Source organism: Perognathus longimembris, chromosome 14 (genome assembly GCF_023159225.1).
Source record: "Perognathus longimembris pacificus isolate PPM17 chromosome 14, ASM2315922v1, whole genome shotgun sequence".
In the NCBI taxonomy this organism is placed as follows: domain Eukaryota; kingdom Metazoa; phylum Chordata; class Mammalia; order Rodentia; family Heteromyidae; genus Perognathus; species Perognathus longimembris.
The window spans coordinates 8,796,091-8,816,832 of NC_063174.1; the positions used below are offsets into that span (position 1 = coordinate 8,796,091).

Consider the following 20,742-nt stretch of genomic DNA (forward strand, 5'->3'; position numbering starts at 1 on the left):
TCTAATGTTAGATTTTGCATTCTGAGACTGAAATAAAATGCTAAGATATACAAATGCATCTTGCTTTGTACAATAAACATTAACATCATTATAAAGTATGATCAAGTCTAAAATCATGTGATGGAATGTCTGATGTTTACCTAATTCTCAAACCAAAGCCAGCCCAGTAACAAAATGACAGAGCATGTAATAAGTCTTGGTTGTGTAAACACTGGAAGAAAAGGCATAAAGCCAGCACAGCATCTTTGCTTGTCCAAAGCCCTAGGCTATTACTAAAGGATGCCTCAACTGGGCCGTCTTGGCAAGAGCAGGTCATGGTGACATGGAATCAGTTCAAGAATAAGACAGAATTCTAAAACAAAAGGATGGTTAAAAAATAAACCACATTAACTATTTAGCTTTTCTTCCTAGAGCTGTTGGCACAATTCCTGGTTCTGTCTATGAAAGACAGGTTTTAGACATCTGATCACACTTCCGATATTTTGATATCTGTCTTATGCTCTGATTTATGGATAAAACTTAAGGCAAAAAAAGATTCACACTCACAAATCTTTGATGACTAAAAATCCTATCCTTATCACTGTTTTTTTTTTCCCTTAGCCTAGGCAACTATAAATGAACTTGTTTCTTGAATAAGGAAAAAAAAAAAACAAAACAGGGAATCACAGCTACACCAATACTTGACAAATCTGATAACTGAACCAAGAATGTGGGGCCACCTCCTCTCTTGCTGGGTTAATTCAAGAAGCCTGGTAGTTCATTCGGTTTCAGCATAGTCAAAATCACATTGTTGATGCCAGCATGGCAGACTACTGAGAGTATACTAGGATTCTAAAAGCCACAGGTTTCTATGATAAAAATCACTTCCTGTGATAAAAATCAGTCCCGTCATTTCTTTTTCTTTTTTTTTAAGACCAACTTCAAGCTCAGCGCTGGTGCCTATAATCCTAGCTACTCAGGAGGCTGAGATGTGAGGATCCAGGTTCAAAGCCAACCCAGACAGGAAAGTCCATGAGACTCTTAATTTCCAATGAACCACCAAAAAGCTAGAAGTGGAGCTGTGGTTCAAGAAGTAGAGAGCTTGAGCAGAAAAAAACTGAGATAGCACCTAGGCCTTGAGTTCAAGCCCAGGACTAGCACCGAAAAAAAAAAAAAAAAAGACAACTTAATTGATCAAATCAACATTAACATGCCAAAGCTGAATTTAAAATTATTCATATTAATATCATCTGGTTCCCTCTCCCTCCACCACCCTCATCTTCCACTGCTTGGGAGGCACCAACCAGGACATGCCCAGTCCCGTGTGCTAGATAGAGTCAGGCTTTCCACTAACCAACCACACCCATGTCATCCACGTCACCAGCACAACCATTTACAACTCTACCTCTGTCTCCAACCCAAAACAGGATGCTAGGCCAAACACAGATCCATGCTTTTGCATTTCTCATTCCCATCTAATCCCACCTTTTGTCTAGACTTTGGCAGAATTTGTCTTGACACAGCTCTAGAGTTTGAGTCAAAGCAGCAGCAACCCTCTAAAGCATTAGAAAGAAACCTAGGGAGAAACTTCTTTCTCCTGGTGACATTGAGCAAGGCTCAGGGCTCTGCAGCTATGGGATTCTAGAGAAAAGGAGCCATAGACAATAGGTACCAAGGCAATTTCCCCTTCTTAGCACCTTGATCCAGGATGAGAAAACTCAGAAAGCATTATTCCAGAGAGAGAGAATTTTCACATAATAAAAGGGAAAAAAAAACATGACCAACCCAATATACGGGATGGGGGCAGAGAAAGCAAGGTATAAAAAAATACCATAGCCAAAGTATTTATTTCTTAATCTATTTCTTAACAGAATGCACAGCTACCTGGCATAATGCATTCCATGCTGCTTTGCATCAATAACCCCTACACTTCCCTCCTGAAGGCGTCTCATCACCAAATGCAAGCAGACTGCTTAATGCAGGACTAATTAGTATATCCCCTTCCAGTCTGTGGGCCCTCCATTGTAATTCCTTCCCAGCTCATTTTTTTTCCACAACCAAGCATCAATCAAAGTAAGTGCCCTGCCTGCCTAGGCAACACAAGATGTCCTCCATGCATTTGTCATCTGCCACACAAACAAAGGGGGAATTTAATTGTTGATTTGGGTATGCAGCCATGGTGCTCAGGAAGGGAAGCAGCAAGTGAGAGGAGGGGGCAAGGAATAAAGTTTGATGGGTAGGCCAAATGCTCACTGCACTGGAGGCTCGGTGCTGTTTTCTCATCTTAGCGCTGCGTTGGGGCCCCGTCTTCAGGGAGTTTACTGCAACCTGGTCACTGGCTGGACTTTTTCCTAAAGCAAATGAGGTTTTTTTTCCCCCTTCTTCCTTATGAATATGAAAATGCCTATGGAAGTGCACTTAAAAGCGACCATGTCTGCTTTCTTCAGAAGCCAAGTCAGCCTGCATCATGTGCTTGTCTAAAAAGACTGTCACAGGAGCAAGATAAGGCAAGGTTTTATGCAGGGATGAATTGGTATTACTTTGTTGGGTTGGGGTTGTTTTTTTGGGGGGGGGGTGTTTTTGTTTGTGCATGTGCTCATTTTGGCTTTTCAAGTCAGCGGACAGGCAAGCAGAGAGCAGAGGCCAGCAGGAGTGTCGGTCCCGTTTGTTATACAGGGGTCTGGACCAGCAGTGCTGACATTACCCTGTGCTTACAGATACACAGAATACAAGCAGCACGCTACTCACAATCTATAGTTCACAGGATTCTCACAGACTCTGTTCATGTTAAAGGCTGAGAAGGACTACTTTTTAACGGTTTGTTCAGATAGTCTCATAAGCCTTGAACTTGCTATACAGTCTAATCTGGACTTAAACTCAAGCTCCTCTTGCCTGAGCTGCCCAAGTACTTCTGTTACGGGCCTACAGGCCTGTACCACCACACCAAGCCACTGGTATTTAGAAGATGCTATTTTATAAAGAGTAAACAAATTAACAATCAAAAGAGTTAATTTTCATCTGGATTTGGATAAATTCCATTAATAATAGCAAGATGTCAGTAGTGAATTGGCTCTGAGGGTACCACAAATGAAATGAGAATATATAATTACTTGATAAACTCATTTCTTTACAAAGTGGTTTTGGTTTTGCTGGTTTTGCCAGTCCTGGGGCTTGAACTCAGGGCCTGAGCACTGTCCCTGGCTTCTTTTTGCCCAAGGCTGGCACTCTACCACTTGAGCCACAGCGCCACTTCTGGCTTTTTCCACATATGTGGTGCTGAAGAATTGAACCCAGGGCTTCATGTCTGCAAGGCAAGCATTCTACCACTAGACCATACTCCCAGCCCACAAGGAGTTGTTTTCTTAAATTATTTTTACGTGTGTGTGTGTGTGTGTCCAGTCTTGGGTCTTGAACTTAGGGCCTAGGTGCTGTCCTTGAGCTTTTGTGCTTAGAGCGATAGCACTCTGCTATTTGAGCCACAGCTCCACTTTTGGCTTTTTCTGGTTTTTAATTGAAGAATCTCATGTACTTTGCTGCCCGAACTGGCTTTGAACCATGATCCTCAGATCTCAGCCTCCAGTAGCAAGAATTACAGGTGTGAGCCACCAGAGTCCAGCAAACTTTATTCTCATCTTCAGATGAATATACAAGGTTACAATTTAAGATGTCCAGTACCCTTGATCAGTCTTCCCTTCCATAATTCTCCTCGCCTACCTCTCCCAGCCATAGAAACTTGACCATATATCCTTTTCCACATGCACACATTGAGAATGACTTTCCACCATTCCCCTTCCCACTCATCCATACCCTTACCAGTACCCATTCAAGACATGCTCCAGCTTCCTGATGTTCATGTTGGCAAACTGTGACTTTCTTACCAAGCGTTTTGAATGCACAGAAAAAGGAGATCATTTGGTGTTTTCCCTCAGATATTTTCCTATAAATGCTTTATACACTTTAATATAAAGTATACTTATATATGTATTGCATGTATGAATACAAACAGTAATATCTTCCTTGTTCGTGTTCATGTAATATTCCTAAGTGCTTACAAGCTATGACACCTTGTGAGGTTTCAAACTAGGTAAAAATAAGGCTTCTAACTTCTAGCTGCTCACATACTAGAAGACAATATGAAATATCCAAGTCTAGTTATATGTTATAAAATGAAGATTATTAGTGAAACCCAGGTGGGAGAAACCAAGGGGAGGATGGGGAAGGAGCACACTTATGACAGATCTTGAAAGGGAGTAGCAAGAGGCCAGGTGGGGCGGAGGTGTGGGGAGGCTCCGGGGACATTTCTGGCTGAGAACAACATAGGAGGGGCGTGGAATACAACCAGAGAGCAAATCTGAACTTTATCTCTTTTTAGTCTTCTCTTTTTTGCCAGTTCTGGGACTTGAACTTGAGGCCTGGGCATTGTCCTTGACCTTCTGTGCTCATGGCTAGCACTCTACCGCTTCAGTCACAGCTCCACTTCTGGTTTTTATTTTGCGGGGGTGGCGAAGGGTGGGAGGTTACATAGAGATGAGTCCTATGGAGTTTTCTGCACAGGCTAGCTTTGAACTGTAGTCTCAGATCTCAGCCTCCTGAGGAGCTGGGATTGCAGGCATGAGCTACCAACACTTTGACACAAGGCTGAATTTTTATCAACTGATAAATTCAATTCTCCCATGGATTCTTGCTCCTTATTAACATTTTGATTTGTAGATTTTATTATAGTGTTTTAAGCTTATAATTGTTCAAAACTAACCCACTGTTAAAATAAGGTATGAACGGGGGAAAAGTCAATACTTCTTAATCTTTCATTTTTAACCTACACTGAATCAGCTCCATCACTTCTTAAAAGGCATCTTGTTCTTAATTTGATGTAAATTATTTTCTTTATCAAGTTAGCCATAAATCATCAACATCATCGGGCATAGCTCAAAAAAAGAATCTCAACTATTTATAAGGGTAACATAGAGGACTGGCTTTCATTTATGTATGTGTCTTGCTTACAACAGTGTGTCCATACATGTGGGTTATCTGTGAGCAGGTTACTTACGCGTGTTCACGAAGGCCCACATCCACATCTTGAAAATTTGGGTAGGTCTATCGGCTAAAATGTAACAGAAACCACAAGTAAAGGTGGCTTAAACTTTCTTTGTAACTGTCTTAACTTTATCTTCATGATCAAGTCTGCTGTGGCACCCACAAAGCATTAGCTCTTCATAGGCAGTATCCAGAGTCAGGAAATAAGCTGCTGATTTGTGTTCACAGAAAATATTCCCCAAACCTCTCCACTGGGTGTTGTGATCCCATGCATCTTGACATCCAGCATCTCCCCACACCCAAGCCTAAGCCACACAGTGCGCGGTGGCCCAGGGGTAGAATTACTACTTGTGTTTTAAATAACCAAGCATTAGCCCTCCTGGCACGGGGGGAGTGGGGGGAGGCTGGGGGGGAGGGAGAGGGGGAAGGGGAGAAAGGGGAGGGAGGGGAAAAAGGGGAGGAGGGTAGAGGGGAAAGGTATAAAACAAGACCTCTAACATAAATTCTGGAAGGAAACAGCAGTATTCATTCATTGAACCATCAACAATGGCTGCCACATGGTGATTGAATCACCATGTTTTTACCACAGAACACTTGGAATTTTAAAACTCTGCTTTAAAAAAAAAATGGAATTAGAGGCTGGGAATGTGGCTTAGCAGTAGAGTGCTTGCCTAGCATATATGAAGCCAAGTCTGATTCCTCAGCACCACATACACAGAAATGCGTGTGTGTGTGTGTGTGTGTGTGTGTGTGTGTGTGTGTGTATAATTAACCCAACACTTGTGGCTCATACCTGTAATCCTAGCTACTCAAGAGGCTGAGATCTAAGGACTGAGGTTCAGTTCCAGCCCAGACAGGAAAGTCTCTGAGACTCCTATCTCCAATTAATCACCAAAAAACCAGAAGTGGAGCTGTGGCTCAAAGTGGTACTACACTTAAGCACAAAAGCTCAGGGACAGTGTCCAGGTCCTGAGTTCAAGCCCCAGGACACATACAAAAAAAAAAAAAAAGGAATTAGTTCATGTTTATATATATCTGGTTTTATAAAACAATAATTTCTGTAGCCTTATGCTTCACATCTTATCTATTTCTTCTTAAAGATATTTAGTAGATTCAACGAAATGCAGATACACAGGATCCACTTGGAGACAGAAAGTTCCTAGAGTCTCCATCCCTTTTGCCATTTTTCAATTTGCATTATATTCCAATCAGCTTGACAGTGCCAATACTCTACCGCTTTGCTCTTTATTTTTCAAGAGGGTTGAGGAATGCACTCAGCCTAAGTCAGACTTCTTGGGCTTCAAACCTTCATGTCATTTTCCATGGAGTAGTCACTATCGGGAATTTAAAAATAAAAATGACTAACTGTTCCCCACTCGAAGGCATGTAGAGCCCTATGTTAAGAGTGAAGGAAATTTTCCATCACCCCCAAATTCACTGTATTCCAACCTAAACTGATCCTTGGTGTGAGGATATGATTATCATGACTAATTCAGACTCATGTCGGGGGGCAGGCCCAAAACAAATCTTGTTCACTGTGCTATCCCTTCAGGCCTGGCATGGAGGACACACAGAATCTTGTTGGGTGACTGGAGAAATCTCCCCTTCCCCTCGCTCCCTAGCCATAAATCTATCCCAAATCCATGCTTAAGAGTTCACCATGAGGGCTTTGAAAATACTGTCCATAACTATTTAGGTTGCAAAGGGAAGGGATGAGTGAGATTGAAATTTTCTGGTTGAAGACTACTTGAAAAAAAATATCTGAGATCTTGGTTATCATTCATACCAACACTTTGATTCTTTCTATCCTAGAACATGATACAAAATCTATCCGTGCTTAAAGGCCTTGGACTCCAATTCACGACATTATTATGAAGGAGAATTTATTTTTGAAACTTAACAAATTGACATGTGCTAAATCAATGGAAAGTTTTCTGCATGATTCTATATTAACAGTTAATAAAAATCTATCAATTGGCAGTGCTACAGGACAAAGCCTCTTCTGAGGTTGTAAATCACACAGATAGTAGTTCAGGCAGGGCCTGTCATTAGTGTATTAGGGGGAAAAATCCATAGATGATGCATACTCATTCACAGAACATCTACAGGTCTTTTGTCCTTATGCTCGTAATTCACATTAAGTATCAAATATCATTCAACTTTACCAAATGTTCCTCAGAATGTAGATTTTAAAAAAAAAAACACCTAAAAACCAATTTGTAGATGCCTGCCATTTATAAGACATCTAGCTCACTAATTGCAAAATCTATAGGGAAGTGCCCAGCATCAAAGCCTCGGCTGATCCTATGAGTGCTTCTAAATGAAAGACTGTCTGCTTTCCTAGTAAATAAAGCACTTCATGCAGTCACTGGCTGTAATGCTGCTTCTCCTGTGGGTTTTCAAAATGACCTTCCTGTAAGCATCAAGGACTTATAACTTTTTAGATAAAGAAACTTGTTCTTGTTTTAAGTCTATGTCAGGTTCATTCCCCTATAGCCCAGATTTTCAAAAGAAAAGGAAAAAGTAATCCAGAATTTTTTTTAAAAAAAAAAACCTGTTTCCAGAATGAAGTTCCCTGTCAGCCTGCCTTGGGCCTTAGGTGGAGAAGCAGAGATTAAAGAGTCAGTATTCTTTTTCATGTTTTATCTGCCAGTTTTGTGAATGTAGAAAGAGAATGAGTGGCCACAGCTAAGCATCCAACTGTAGTATTAAATAGAAAGTATGACTCTAGCACAAAACCCTTTACACACACACGTGCGCATGCACACACACACACAGACACACACACACAATCATACTTGAGTTCCGAGCATAGGCACCACACTCCCCCGTGCTCCGCAGCCACGGATGGAGGTACTTGAGGAGGGGGGAGTGGCCCCGCAGATGCATCCCCCCATTGCCACCATGATAATGAAGTTCTTTGTTCAGCCGGGTGAATGCGGCATCTCCGATGAGCTCACTATTTCCTATTTATTCTATACTTACCTGAATGCACCAAGTATTGCAGCCTTTTAATGCGTATGCAAACCAACTAAAATGTCCTTTTGTGAGATATTTTCCTAAATGACCGCTTTGATATGTGTTCTTCATCTCCTCTTCAGGCTGCATTCCATTGCTTCCTTCTTTAGAAGACACAACTCATTATTGAGTCTCTTTGGCTTTGATTTTGTACAACAGCCCAACAGGAAGAGACTATGTTCGCTTTTTTCTTCATATTTCTAAAGGCAAATGTATACTGATTTGTTTTGATTTACTAACAGAAGTATGGTTTCCCCCACAGACACTGGCTTCCTTTATGTCCTTTCAGTCATCAGCCTTGGACTGTGGACTAAGTTTTCCCAAGGAAAACTGAAATCCCTTCGTTGGTATCTGTGTGCTGGGCCCTAGACATGCGCTGCAGCCAAAGGCTCCTGGGGTTTGGAGACAAGTAATTATTCTCTACAAGCAGCACATGTCTTGTATGCCAACTACTAAGCTTGAGTGCAACGACCAGGTGGCATTTTAAAAGAATATTCAATACGATTTACCAAGTCCCTTTTTCGTTGTTTTGGTGTTCTTTTGAAGGAGTATTTGATGGTAAAAGGTCACATGTTCTAAAATATAAGTACTTTGCAATTTTCTCCTGATGGAACCATATTTTCAACTCCTTCCACAGTTAGACCAGGGTAGTGTTTTGCGAAAAGTCTCTCCCTGTCAGGTGAGCAGAGGTGGCCTGGCTCAACAAGGGGGATTCAGTGTGTTCATCTGTACTGTATTCTTCTCCCCAGTGGAGGGGTCACCTCTGTTCTCTGAAGAGCATAGCTTAGGACTCTAAGGCATCTTGGGTTAGTAGAGGGTGAGGTGGGGCTTATCCAGCATCCTGATTTTCCTAAGAGCGCTGACAGCCTCAACACTTGGTTATACCTAGGCCCAAAGGAATAAAGATAATAACTTATGTGGTGGCAGAGCCCTTCACAATTATGTCTGGACTATTCTGAATTCTAAGTAAACATGTGAAAAACTAGTTATCTTCCCTTTGTTTTTATATGGACCTATGAGAGAAATCTAAAAGAAACCATTTAAATTTAAAATGAATTCCTATCACATTCCCTTCAGAAACAGCTTTAAAGTTATCGTGTGCTGGGTGAATTCGGTTGAAGGTCACACAGAGGCTGCTCTACCTAAGGATTTGGGACAGCAGTGAAAAAGAAGATGCAGCTCACATATTGGAAGAACCCAGCCAGTATCTCCTGGATGTGAATGTAGGGATGTAATCAACATAGCCAGAGCCCTTTCTCTCCTTCTGTTTACTTTCCCTTTAGAGTTAGTATACATGGCTACGAATTTATTCCTGAACTCATTGATTTGATGAGTACCTATCTCTTTTCAACTATTCTTTAAGAATGCTATATCACCTAACAATTGTGCTTAGTTCTGGTTTCCCAAATAATCAGACACAAACATTTTCCTTTTCCTCTGCAATCTACATCTAAATTTTTTAAATAAGAACAACAGCCACAAGATTCAAGAGAATCAAATAAAGTTTTTTGTGTGTTTTTCAAGTTCTCTAATTTATTACCCACTAAAAATCTCTCTCAAACTGGCACCAAGGTGGCTTTTCTTCTTCAGCTGATTAGGCCTGCATGAGCTCAGGAAAAGCTGTCAGATCCTGCCTCTGGCGCAGCTGGAATGATCCAACTGATTTGCCAGTATGGTTTTTCTTTCTTTCAAGAAATAAGCTTCCTCCCCAAAATCATAAATTTATTTTCTAGAAGAGCCTCCCACCCTTCCCCCACAATCCTTGTTCGTTTTTAAAGTAAAACACCCTTCTGGCCTCTTTGATGAAACTTCCTCAAAAACAAAAACGACAGGGTCCATCATTTGGTCAACATTTCAGTTTCCTGGGCACTAATGCCACACCTTATCTGTAGTTATCTGCATTTCCCCCTGGTTATGCCCTGTGCCCTATGTGAGGTGCGAGCGGTCTACCTGAATCTCACTCATCCCCAGAAAAAAAGTCATCACGTAAGGCCGTGCTAAAAACATTTACCCCTTTGAAAATTCTGTCCGGTTAGCCCAGAGAAAGAATGATAAGTTACATCAATCTTGTCTTCCTCAGCTGCCCGCTGCGGGTGCTAAAACCTGCTTCTTTGAATTCACCACAGTAAAGTGAGGGCAATCTCAGGGCTCCCTGGCTCCCCAAGGAACCCCTTGCTCTCCAGCCCTTCAATCCTCAACTCCCATCAGAACTCACCACTCACTGAGATGGCCTCTCTTTCACTTGGGTGAAAACCCCTAGCCTGGGAATGGTAAAGAAGATTATACTAGATTATACTAACATATTTATGGACCCTAATAAGTTCATATTTATCTTCTCGGGATGCAGAGATATGTTTAAGAAGCCCAGATCATCCTGCTTCATGGTATCAACCCTTTAGCAAACAAGTCTTTTAGCCTTTTCTACAACAGATGGCTGAAAGCCACAGAGGCAGATGTTTTCCCGGATATCTACTCACTGTTGGGGTTTTCAGTTGAAGGAAAAGTACAGTAGCCTACCTTTGCAGATTTATCACATGTGGCTCTGAGCAAGCCTGGTCAAAATAAATAAATAAATCAAAGGCCTTTCAAAAAGCAGCAGGGTTTAATTCCCACATTCAAATTATGTAGCTCAGTTAATGTAGAGGAGCTCTTGGTCTTGAGTTGCCATCAACTTTAAGTCACTGTAATCTGCTGTTTCCTTGCCCTGGAATTTGTAAAAACCAGCCTCCCATCAAAAGCAAAGTAAATATTAATGTGCTAATTTAAGTGAAAAGTGAATATATGAGATGTTACAATGGCATGTCTTTAGCAGAAGTCAGATGGCACTGTGGGGAAAACGAATCAAGCATCCTCAGAATAGCACTGAACTCCATATCCTAAGCATTCTTCTCCATGGTGGTTTCCTTATAACTAGATACTCATGAATACCAAGGGTGTGCTGCATAATTAGGAAAAGGATGGGATGATCTTTGTGTTGATTCTGGAAATTCTAATTTTATTTTACAACTGCTTTATTCTTTTGCCCTTTTCTATATTCTGTATTGTAAGGACTTTTTAACTTTCACCTGTTTGGGGTCACATTCTAGTCCAGAATTCCCATCCAGGATGAGCTGACCTGGCCTACCTTGTTTGTTTCTAGTTGATTCTAATAGGGGGATCCTTACTCTGTTAAAAATATAACAACCGTGCTGTGGTGTGGCTCAGGTGACAGAGTGCCTGCCTGACAAGCAGAAAGCCCTAGTTTAAGCCCCAGTACCACCAAAAAGCAAACATAAAAACCACAACTGCTTGGAATTATCCTTTATTCTAAAGATAAATGAATTGTGCTACCGGCCTGCTGGAGCGCTCTATGTTTTCTCTGTGAAGAGAGTGGACAGAATGACACAACCCACAACTCCTCGATTAATAGTTAACCAGGTTGGGCAGATTTGAATAAAAGCACGTCTTGTTGCATGCAACAATGATCTGACAGAAGAGTTGGCTGGCGGAGTTAGTATTTTACTGCTTTCAGCTTCACTACTCAGTTTTGGAGCCATGCATGCATAAAGTCAGAACTTACAATTGCCTACAAAGGGAGCGTACAATGCTACCTGTGGAGCCTCATCACCAAGAGAAAGTGACGTTTCAGACCTTCAAAATACCCTCAAGTGTGCAGTCCTTTCAGAATGAAACCTGCCATGATATAAAACACTCATCAAAGCAAGCCTTTTCAAGCAATAGTGAAGACATAATTATTAAATTTTACAACCATACATTCAGCATACTGTGAGGGGGGAAAAAAGGGGAGTGTTGGAGAAAAGCTGGATAGCATGCACATATGTTTACAGATAGAACACATGGAGGTTTTGCTGTGATCACTTTCAGAGGCAGGAAGAGTGGCTCAGGACATGACTGGAAGAGATTCTATAGCCTGAAACATAGCTCTTTGTGAAAGTGACTCCCCTTTATCCATCCACACACACCTCCAAAAAAATCAAAATGTACTTCATGAAACTATTGTATATGAAGCACTTATTAGCCGTAATTAAATGGACAATATGAATTTACTACGTCTTTAGGACTCTGGCTTGTTCTGGTTTAGAGCAAGATGATTAATGCAAATACATATTACTTGAGATAACCATTTAGCAGCTAATTTAGCCAAATTTATTACAGCAGTTAGAGGTTTTTCATTTCAGCAGACGGAGACAAGGACATGCCAAAAGCAGGCCACGTAGATGAGTGCACACTGCCCTCTAGTGGCCAGCCAGCAGGTGGGACATGCAGGGGGTGGCGCAGAGTGGCGGTGATCCATAGGCAACTCCTAACAGCAGCTTTTGTACATTTCCAGCATCCTTTTAAACCATTCCCTTCCCTAGCACTTTATTTCAGGGGATGATTTACTACACTTCCCCCTTTTACTAGCTCAGGAGTACCCAGATACAAATCAAATCAATTTCAACTTGGCAAGATTTTGGTTAAAGAATCATTTTTAACATCTGCATTTTAAAGCTCTCTTTCAGTGGGTATTTAATGGCACTGTTTCACATTACTGATTGTTTTTACTCGTTCCTTCATTTGGAGCCATATTTCAGAGTCTGTGTGAAGCTGTCACTCTGTTTGGCTCTAGCCAAGTCAATTCCATGTCCCATTTCTGCCCCCCCCCCTTAGGTCAGGGACTCTCTCTGACTCAAGGAAGGGATTTATTTCATTCCAACATTCAGCGGTCTCACCAGCATTTTTCCCAACTGACCAGTATCAATTCAATCCATTTGAGAACTATAAATTTGGTTATCCAAGAACAAAAGGGAAAAGTGGGTAAAGGTACCAGTTGATACCGGTGGAACTGATTGAAACAGAGATCACAATGATGGAAACAGAGAGGTAAAGCATCTTCAGAACCATCCAAATATCTAGAAGCTCAAAGAGGACTTCTTAGCTACTACCCCCAAATAAATCTCATCCCTATATCCTCTGCTTCCCATTTCACGTCAAACCCAGTGACAATATTTACAATGCAGTAAGTGTTCTGTGAGCCACAGGATTTGTAGTCCTTTCATTCTTCCTTTCTGCCAGAGAAGAAACAAAGTCTTGCTACAGATGCCAATAACCGCCCTCCAGCCCAGCCACTCCAGTGATCTGTTGACTTCACTGGCCCTTACTAGTGGCATGTTACATTAGGCCCAGAGAGAGAACCCCTGGTGGGTAAGAGGCTCTGGGCTTGAGGTTCTGTACAGATGGAAATCACATGTCCCTAGTCTTAATACCATCCCTTTTGTTTTGATGTTTTCTTCCTCCAGTGCTGAATAAGGGTCAGTGTGTGACTAAATACTATCGCTGGATGCAGAAGAATGGAGGATATATCTGGATACAGTCTAGTGCCACCATAGCTATTAATGCCAAGAATGCAAATGAAAAGAATATCATCTGGGTGAATTATCTCCTAAGGTATGCATCTTCTAATTGTTTTATTTCTCAGTTATAAGCTGTACAGCCCAATGGTTAGAAGCTGACCTGCTGTATTATCTTTTGATATTAAATGGTGCAGAATTTTTTGGAAATTCTGCTCCACTTTCCACAAGTTTCAAAGAAATGTGAGAAGATTAAAGTGATGGAAGGGTCTGGCAGGGAAGGTTTGCAAGATTGTAGTCATTCTTGGGTTGCCAACATTTGGGCAGCTCTAAAAAACTGCTTTGATTTTCTCATAAATGCTCAGACCAAAAAACAAAAAATACAGACTTTAGCCTGAGGCAGAAATACTGAGCTAAAGTATTCAAAAAGTACACCATTACACATCGTCTCCACACGTTCACTCCTGCCCTCTACTCCTTGTGAAAAGTGAGCAAAGGAGACAGAGAGAAGTGACAGAGTATGTAATATTCCTATTTCTCTTCATGCCTTCCATGCCCTCAGCCTGTTCTATAAGGTTTCATTCTCATTCAAATCTGGAGAAACATGAACGGCTTTGCCAGAATGATGATGATCGCATGATAAGAAGTGAAGACAGGGCTGGGGATATAGCCTAGTGGCAAGAGTGCCTGCCTCGGATACACGAGGCCCTAGGTTCGATTCCCCAGCACCACATATACAGAAAATGGCCAGAAGCGGCGCTATGGCTCAAGAGGCAGAGTGCTAGCCTTGAGCGGGAAGAAGCCAGGGACAGTGCTCAGGCCCTGAGTCCAAGGCCCAGGACTGGCCAAAAAAAAAAAAAAGAAGTGAAGACAATTTTCTTTTGCCTATCGATGTGAACTCAAATATGTTCCACTGCTCTTACAGTATGTCTTCAAACTTACATCCATAAATAAGTCCAAGCTCAATTGCTTCATAAACTCTGTTGTGCCACACCTTTTCTCTTACCCTATTTTCTGCTCTTGGACCCAAATAAGCAGAAAACTAAGACCAACAGGTAGGGTGATTTGTATTTAGAGCAAATCTTCTACAGGGTTCTCCACCAATCTAATTTAAGAGGCATTTCCCATTTCAAGGCAGTCTCACGATGCTTGACTTGGCTTCCTCCCACCACCATCTTACTGTTCTGGCTTCTGTGTTCCTGAAGGCACCGAGGATCACATGTGGTCTAAGTAAGAAAACTTCCAGTAGGTCTAATGAATGGAAGTTGGTACCCTTTGGCTGATAATTTCAACAGGGACTGCCTGAATCCCATTTTTCTTTGAGATAACCAAATGGAGCTGAGATGCTAACAAGGCTGACTCATCAGCACACTGGCCCTTCAGTGCTTCATATACTTTTGTGATGACTTACTTGAAGGCATGAATGTGCTTGCTTCCAATAGGGTATCAATCAGACACTAATGATTATTGCTGTGGAGAGGGCCTTAATGGCCGACCATTTAAAAGAATCTTCATTTATCTACTTTCTTTTATCTTTTTTGACCTCTTCTGCCCTATATTAATTCTATAAAAGGTAAAAGTATGTGCATTTCATGGGCTTTCTCCTAGGCTTTTTTTCATGTAAACTATCCCTTGTAGTCATCCTGTGCTCCAGGGGATTCTGATATCAACAGGGCCTTTTAAATTTTGTTTCATGGAGCAGTTATTATATGGAGGAAATGATAAAAATTCAGGTGCCAAACAGAAAATAGAACAAGGTATTATGACATTATATTCTTTAGTTGTAAATGATGTTGTGCCAAGCAGACTCATTACTACTAAGCATAAAACAGTGATAAAAGGCTAGATATTGTCTTTCATGTTGATGTGAATAGGACACTAAAGTCCTGTCTAGCTGCTATTCCCATTTTGGAAGACTGCTTTCCTCTCTGAACCTTTCTTACTGCCCAATCAGCCCCATGACTTTCTATCATACCTCCAATGAAGGCAGTTAGAAGGGTAAGGTCAGTCTGTACAAATCTAGGCTGACACCACCGGTCTAGCATGGAGTCAAATGGTACAAAACCCCATGACTGCGTGGTGATGCTATTCCATCACATTCTATAACAGACAGGAAGGAGGCAGTTTGGGTTTCAAAGGCCAGGCTTTAGTCTCTAGAACCTATTTCAAATGTGACAGACCCAACAACCTGCAGTGATGTCAACAATAAAAAGACAGTAAATTTAACCTGCATTTAACCTGCATGGCACCTAGACCAAAGGAAATTGATGTCAATGGGCTTTAGCAGAGGCCATTCCACCAAGCCAGTCACCCAACCACCCAAGAGCGCTGTTCTATAGGCTGGATATCTAGTAAGGAAAGGATGGGACCTCAGCAAACAACAACTACTGAAGTTTGCTTTTCTTCCCCCTATTCACTTTTGTTCTTCCCTAAAAGCAGAACAGTGTTTTCATTTGAAAATGTTTTCTTGTCAGAACCCGTCACTACCAGGACCTATCTAAGTTCATCTTCCTTGTTCTGAAATTACTGCTTCTGTCTTCTTTCCTCCCCCATAATACTTACAGACTCAGAATATTCAGAGAAAATGCCAATGCCTACCTTCCTATCATTAGTCTCATCTGATTATCTGGAAAGGTTTACTGCTGAAGCTAATTCACACTAAGGAGTAAATGCCTGATAATCCTTCTCAGTGAATTAAGCCTCAAAGGGACTTTTACAGTTTTAAGAGTAGTTACCAAAAGAGTGCCCCTTTAGTATAGGAATTTCACTTCACTAGAGGTTGGCAAATGAGTCAATAATCATCTGTTTGGCTAGCCATCATGGACATATAGAAGAGGCACTTCCCATTCAAGGCAAGATGCTTTCCTTTTGCCTTCTGATTATAGAGGCTCATGTACTGGGTCTGCCCAAAAGACGCTTTCTAGAAGATAGCCAGCTCAAACTGACTGAATGTATTCTACTTCCGCATGTGGCTTGTTTCTACATTAAAAATAGAACAAAATTTAAACACATTTGTGCAAATGGGGTTAGATCCATTCTGTTAGGGCCCCTCTCACACTGGGATCCCCCACACACATGCAATCAGATCTCTAGCTAACAAGTCACAGGTGTACACCACATGAGCAGATGAAAATGTGATTGTAATGGGTGTGTTGACAGTTCAGTAGCCATAATCCACACATCCCAAGGCACACCTGTGCCTCTGACAGATCGTTAGGCATGGAGGGCTTATCTTCCCCCACCCCCACCCCCGGCCCCCTTCACCACCACCACCACCACCACCACCAGCTCTGGAACCATCTGAACAGCTGAGAACAACACTAAAGGGTGAAACAGGGTACTGAGGCAATGGACTCACTAGGAGCCCAAGAAGGAGAGGGCACACCAGGAGGTATGGGAATGAATTGGGGAGAGTACTTCTCATTCCCCCAGTGCCTCAGGTGCTGTACTGGGAGGAATGTCAAGCAGCACAGTTCCCTTGCCTCCAGTAGTACCTGATTGATTAGTTAAAAAGCTTTTTAGTGCCTTTTATGTCCCATTTGGGTATTCAGTCAGTGTAACAGAGTGCACCTGTACCCTGGAACATGCAATCCAAGCCTCTGAACAGTCCCACAAAAAGCTAAGAAACGATTTTCTGTTCAGTCTTCTAAACTTTCTAAACTCCACAGTTTTGTGGCAAGGAAGTGTAGGAGATGGTTCACAGCAAACTATGCAGAATGAGTGCCTGCCCTCCTAATGAATGCCTCCCTCCACACAGTAATCCTGAGTACAAGGACACACCCATGGACATCGCGCAGCTCCCCCATCTGCCAGAGAAAACTTCCGAATCCTCTGAGACATCTGACTCTGAATCTGACTCTAAAGACACCTCAGGTATTACAGGTATTACTACTTCTTCATGTTCTGTAGCTACAGGTTGCCTCTCCAAATGCAAGGGTGGGGTGGGGGCCAAAGGGTCATGGCCGAGAACTAGAGAGCCAAAGTTTATATCAAAATGTGCACACCAAGTTATTACTGAGTTTCCTATTGCCTCTACACATAAATGCACATATTTATATAACATAGATACATATGTGTGCATACATATGTATGTTGAGGTATATATATATATATATTTACATAAACATACAGATAGGCAGATTTAGTGTTAGTCCTCCCCTAGCCAACAGGAGCCGTGCTTTAGTCCCACAGCTACCTCAAGCCTCTTTCCTGGAACCAGGTACAGGAATAACCCAGCCAGCTCTAAGAAAAGAGTTTGTGACCTGAAGCCCTGAATGTTCTGAACTGAGCTAAGCTACTGAGACTCTAAAGTAGAATAATTAATGTATGGGTGAATGCCTCTAGCAGGGTGCCAGACTGTTATTTGTTTTCTGAATGCTTTTACTATTCCCCATTATTTTGGGAAGTAGTCTTCCTAAGTAGTTGAGAACAGGAAAACTAATAATACAAATGTTACTTTTTTCCAGTTCTCAATTGCCTTCCATAGACATGCAGATAGTCAAGAGGCACAGAACTCATAAAACGTTACACTTGCAAAAAAAACCTCTAACCCATTCTAAGCTACAAGAAAGGAAAATAAAGGGAAAGAAGTTACATGATTTGCCAAGGTTCTAATGCAGGCTGCCATCTAAACCCATCATGGGAGAGCCATAAAAATCATCAGCATATATATTCTGAGGCTGTGTTTACTGGGAAAATGAATTATCCCTAAAATGAGGCAGATGACAACAGTGTTTTTCCACCAACTTCCTATCTTCAGGGCTCCTCCAATCCAGGGTCATCAGAATGCATGTCAGTACCCAGGACACAGCTTCAGGAAGGCAGGAGAAAGGAATGAGTACTCATGGTGGATCCTGATAATTGTCCTGCCCCCTCAATTGGACTCACTTGGAAATTCTTTGCTACAGCAGTAAACTACACGGATTATCCTCACCAGTTATATTCTTATAGAGGAAAGAAACAGAAGCAAATAAATATACACAATGAATCAGATAATGAATCTAAGTGCTATGGGAGAAACTTACTTGCTATGGAGTGTGGCTTCCAATAAGGCTAACAAATATTCTACACCAGTGCAAGTCCAGAGCTCTTTAAATGTCACCTGGCATTCCATCATCTGTGTCCCTGGCACATTATCCCAGGTTAATTTTGCCTCCTGGGTATCTTTGCAGAACTTCTAAAGTTTCCATGTGCCTAAGCATCACCAGGGGATCTTGTTAAAGGCAGATTGGGGGGAGGGGGGGTCAGGAACAGGGGGACCTATCATTCTGCATTTGCACCAGGTGTCCTGGCCTTGCTGAGGGCCTGGATAGCAGTTTACTAAAAGAGCCAGCCATGGGCCATTGACATAGTGTCATTTTTTCCATCTGCTTTGCCTACTTCAGCTAATGTGGGCCCTCAACAGGGACCATCCAGTCATTAAAGTCACAGGAAGGTAGGTAGTGTGGCTGGGGACAGGACACCTCTTCCCCTCCTTCCCCAGTCTCCAGGTGAGACGCTGGTTCTGCCCTGCTAATGCAATGTCCTTTTTCTTTCTTCTCTCCCCTGCCCCGCCCTCCCCCAACCCCGGGCCCTGCACAGAGGACAACGAGAACTCCAAGTCCGACGAAAAGGGGAATCAGTCTGAGAACAGCGAAGATCCGGAGCCGGACCGGAAAAAGTCAGGCAACGCGTGCGACAACGACATGAACTGCAACGACGACGGCCACAGCTCCAGCAACCCGGACAGCCGCGACAGCGACGACAGCTTCGAGCACTCGGACTTTGAGAACCCCAAGGCCGGCGAGGACGGCTTCGGGGGGCTGGGCCCCATGCAGATCAAGGTGGAGCGCTACGTGGAGAGCGAGTCGGACCTGCGGCTGCAGAACTGCGAGTCGCTCACGTCGGACAGCGCCAAGGACTCGGACAGCGCGGGCGAGGCGGGCGCGCAGGCCTCCAGCAAGCACCAGAAGCGCAAGAAGCGGCGGAAACGCCAGAAGGGCGGCAGCGCCAGCCGCCGGCGCCTCTCCAGCGCCTCCAGCCCCGGTGGCGGCGGCGGCGGCCTGGACGCCGCGGCGGCGGCGGGTCTCGTGGAACCCCCGCGGCTGCTGTCTTCCCCCCACAGTGCCTCTGTGCTCAAGATCAAGACGGAGATCTCGGAACCCATCAACTTCGACAACGACAGCAGCATCTGGAACTACCCGCCCAACCGGGAGATCTCCAGGAACGAGTCTCCCTACAGCATGACCAAGCCCCCCAGCTCCGAGCACTTCCCGTCCCCGCAGGGCGGCGGCGGCGGCGGCGGCGGCGCGGGGGGAGGAGGAGGCGGCGGCGGCGGCGGCGCGGGCCTGCACGTGGCCATCCCGGACTCGGTCCTCACCCCGCCGGGCGCCGACGGCGCGGCCGCTCGCGGCAAGACTCAATTCGGCACCTCAGGCAGCACGGCCCTGGCCCCCGCGGTGGCGGCCTCCGACCCGCTGTCGCCCCCGCTCTCGGCGTCCCCGCGGGACAAGCACCCCGGGGGCGGCGGCGGCGGCGGCAGCAATGGCGGCCCCGGCGCGTCTAACTCCTTGCTGTACACTGGGGACCTGGAGGCGCTACAGAGGCTACAGGCCGGCAACGTCGTGCTCCCCCTGGTGCACCGGGTGACGGGGACCCTGGCGGCCACCAGCACGGCGGCGCAGAGGGTCTACACCACGGGCACCATCCGCTACGCGCCCGCCGAGGTGACCCTGGCCATGCAGGGCAACCTGCTGCCCAACGCGCACGCCGTCAACTTCGTGGACGTCAACAGCCCCGGCTTCGGCCTCGACCCCAAGACGCCCATGGAGATGCTTTACCACCACGTGCACCGGCTCAACATGTCGGGACCCTTCGGCGGGGCCGTGAGCGCCGCCAGCCTGACGCAGATGCCCGCCGGGAACGTGTTCACCACCGCCGACGGACTCTTCTCCACGCTGCCCTTCCCGGTCTACAGCAACGGCATCCACGCCGCACAGACTCTGGAGCGCAAGGAGGACTGAGGCGTTCGGCCCGCGTGCCCGACTGCGTGCCGTGCGCGCGTGCGCGCGCCGTGCGCGCGTGCGCACACGTGTGGAGTGCGCGCGCGCGTGTGGCCGTGGTGCGCATGCGCAGGGCTCCACAGAGGAGGCATGGTCGTCGTCGGCGGTTTCGGTTTTGGGTTTTGTTTTGTTTTTTCCAGACGTTTAATTCTAGCACTTTGAATTCGAGCAGGTCAGGCGTCCTCTCCACGCGGCGACACCCCCCCCCCCAACCCCCATCCCATCCCATCCCATCCCATCCCCTTTCTTTAACGTTGACTTATTCTTTCGTGTAAAGACAAGTGTTATGTTTATTGGCCTTCCGAGGGTCAGATGACCAGTTCAACTGCCTGCCATTTTGT

The 20,742-nt window shown here is 44.2% G+C and overlaps 1 protein-coding gene across 6 annotated transcripts in view; it reads left to right on the forward strand.

Annotated features, from left to right (window-relative positions):
* The window catches only part of Npas3 (neuronal PAS domain protein 3), an 839,406-nt gene extending 819,044 nt beyond the window's left edge, over nt 1-20,362 (forward strand). For 3 of the 6 annotated variants that reach the window (XM_048361745.1, XM_048361748.1, XM_048361750.1), the window contains 3 exons: nt 13,311-13,458; nt 17,119-17,234; nt 18,942-20,362. In XM_048361745.1, the coding sequence (XP_048217702.1) occupies nt 13,311-13,458; nt 17,119-17,234; nt 18,942-20,362 (1,685 nt within the window). Of the gene's footprint in view, nt 1-13,310; nt 13,459-17,118; nt 17,244-18,941 lie in introns of all 6 variants that reach the window. The other 3 variants (XM_048361746.1, XM_048361747.1, XM_048361749.1) reach the window with 1 other exon arrangement.
* The last annotated feature ends 380 nt before the right edge of the window (nt 20,363-20,742 follow it).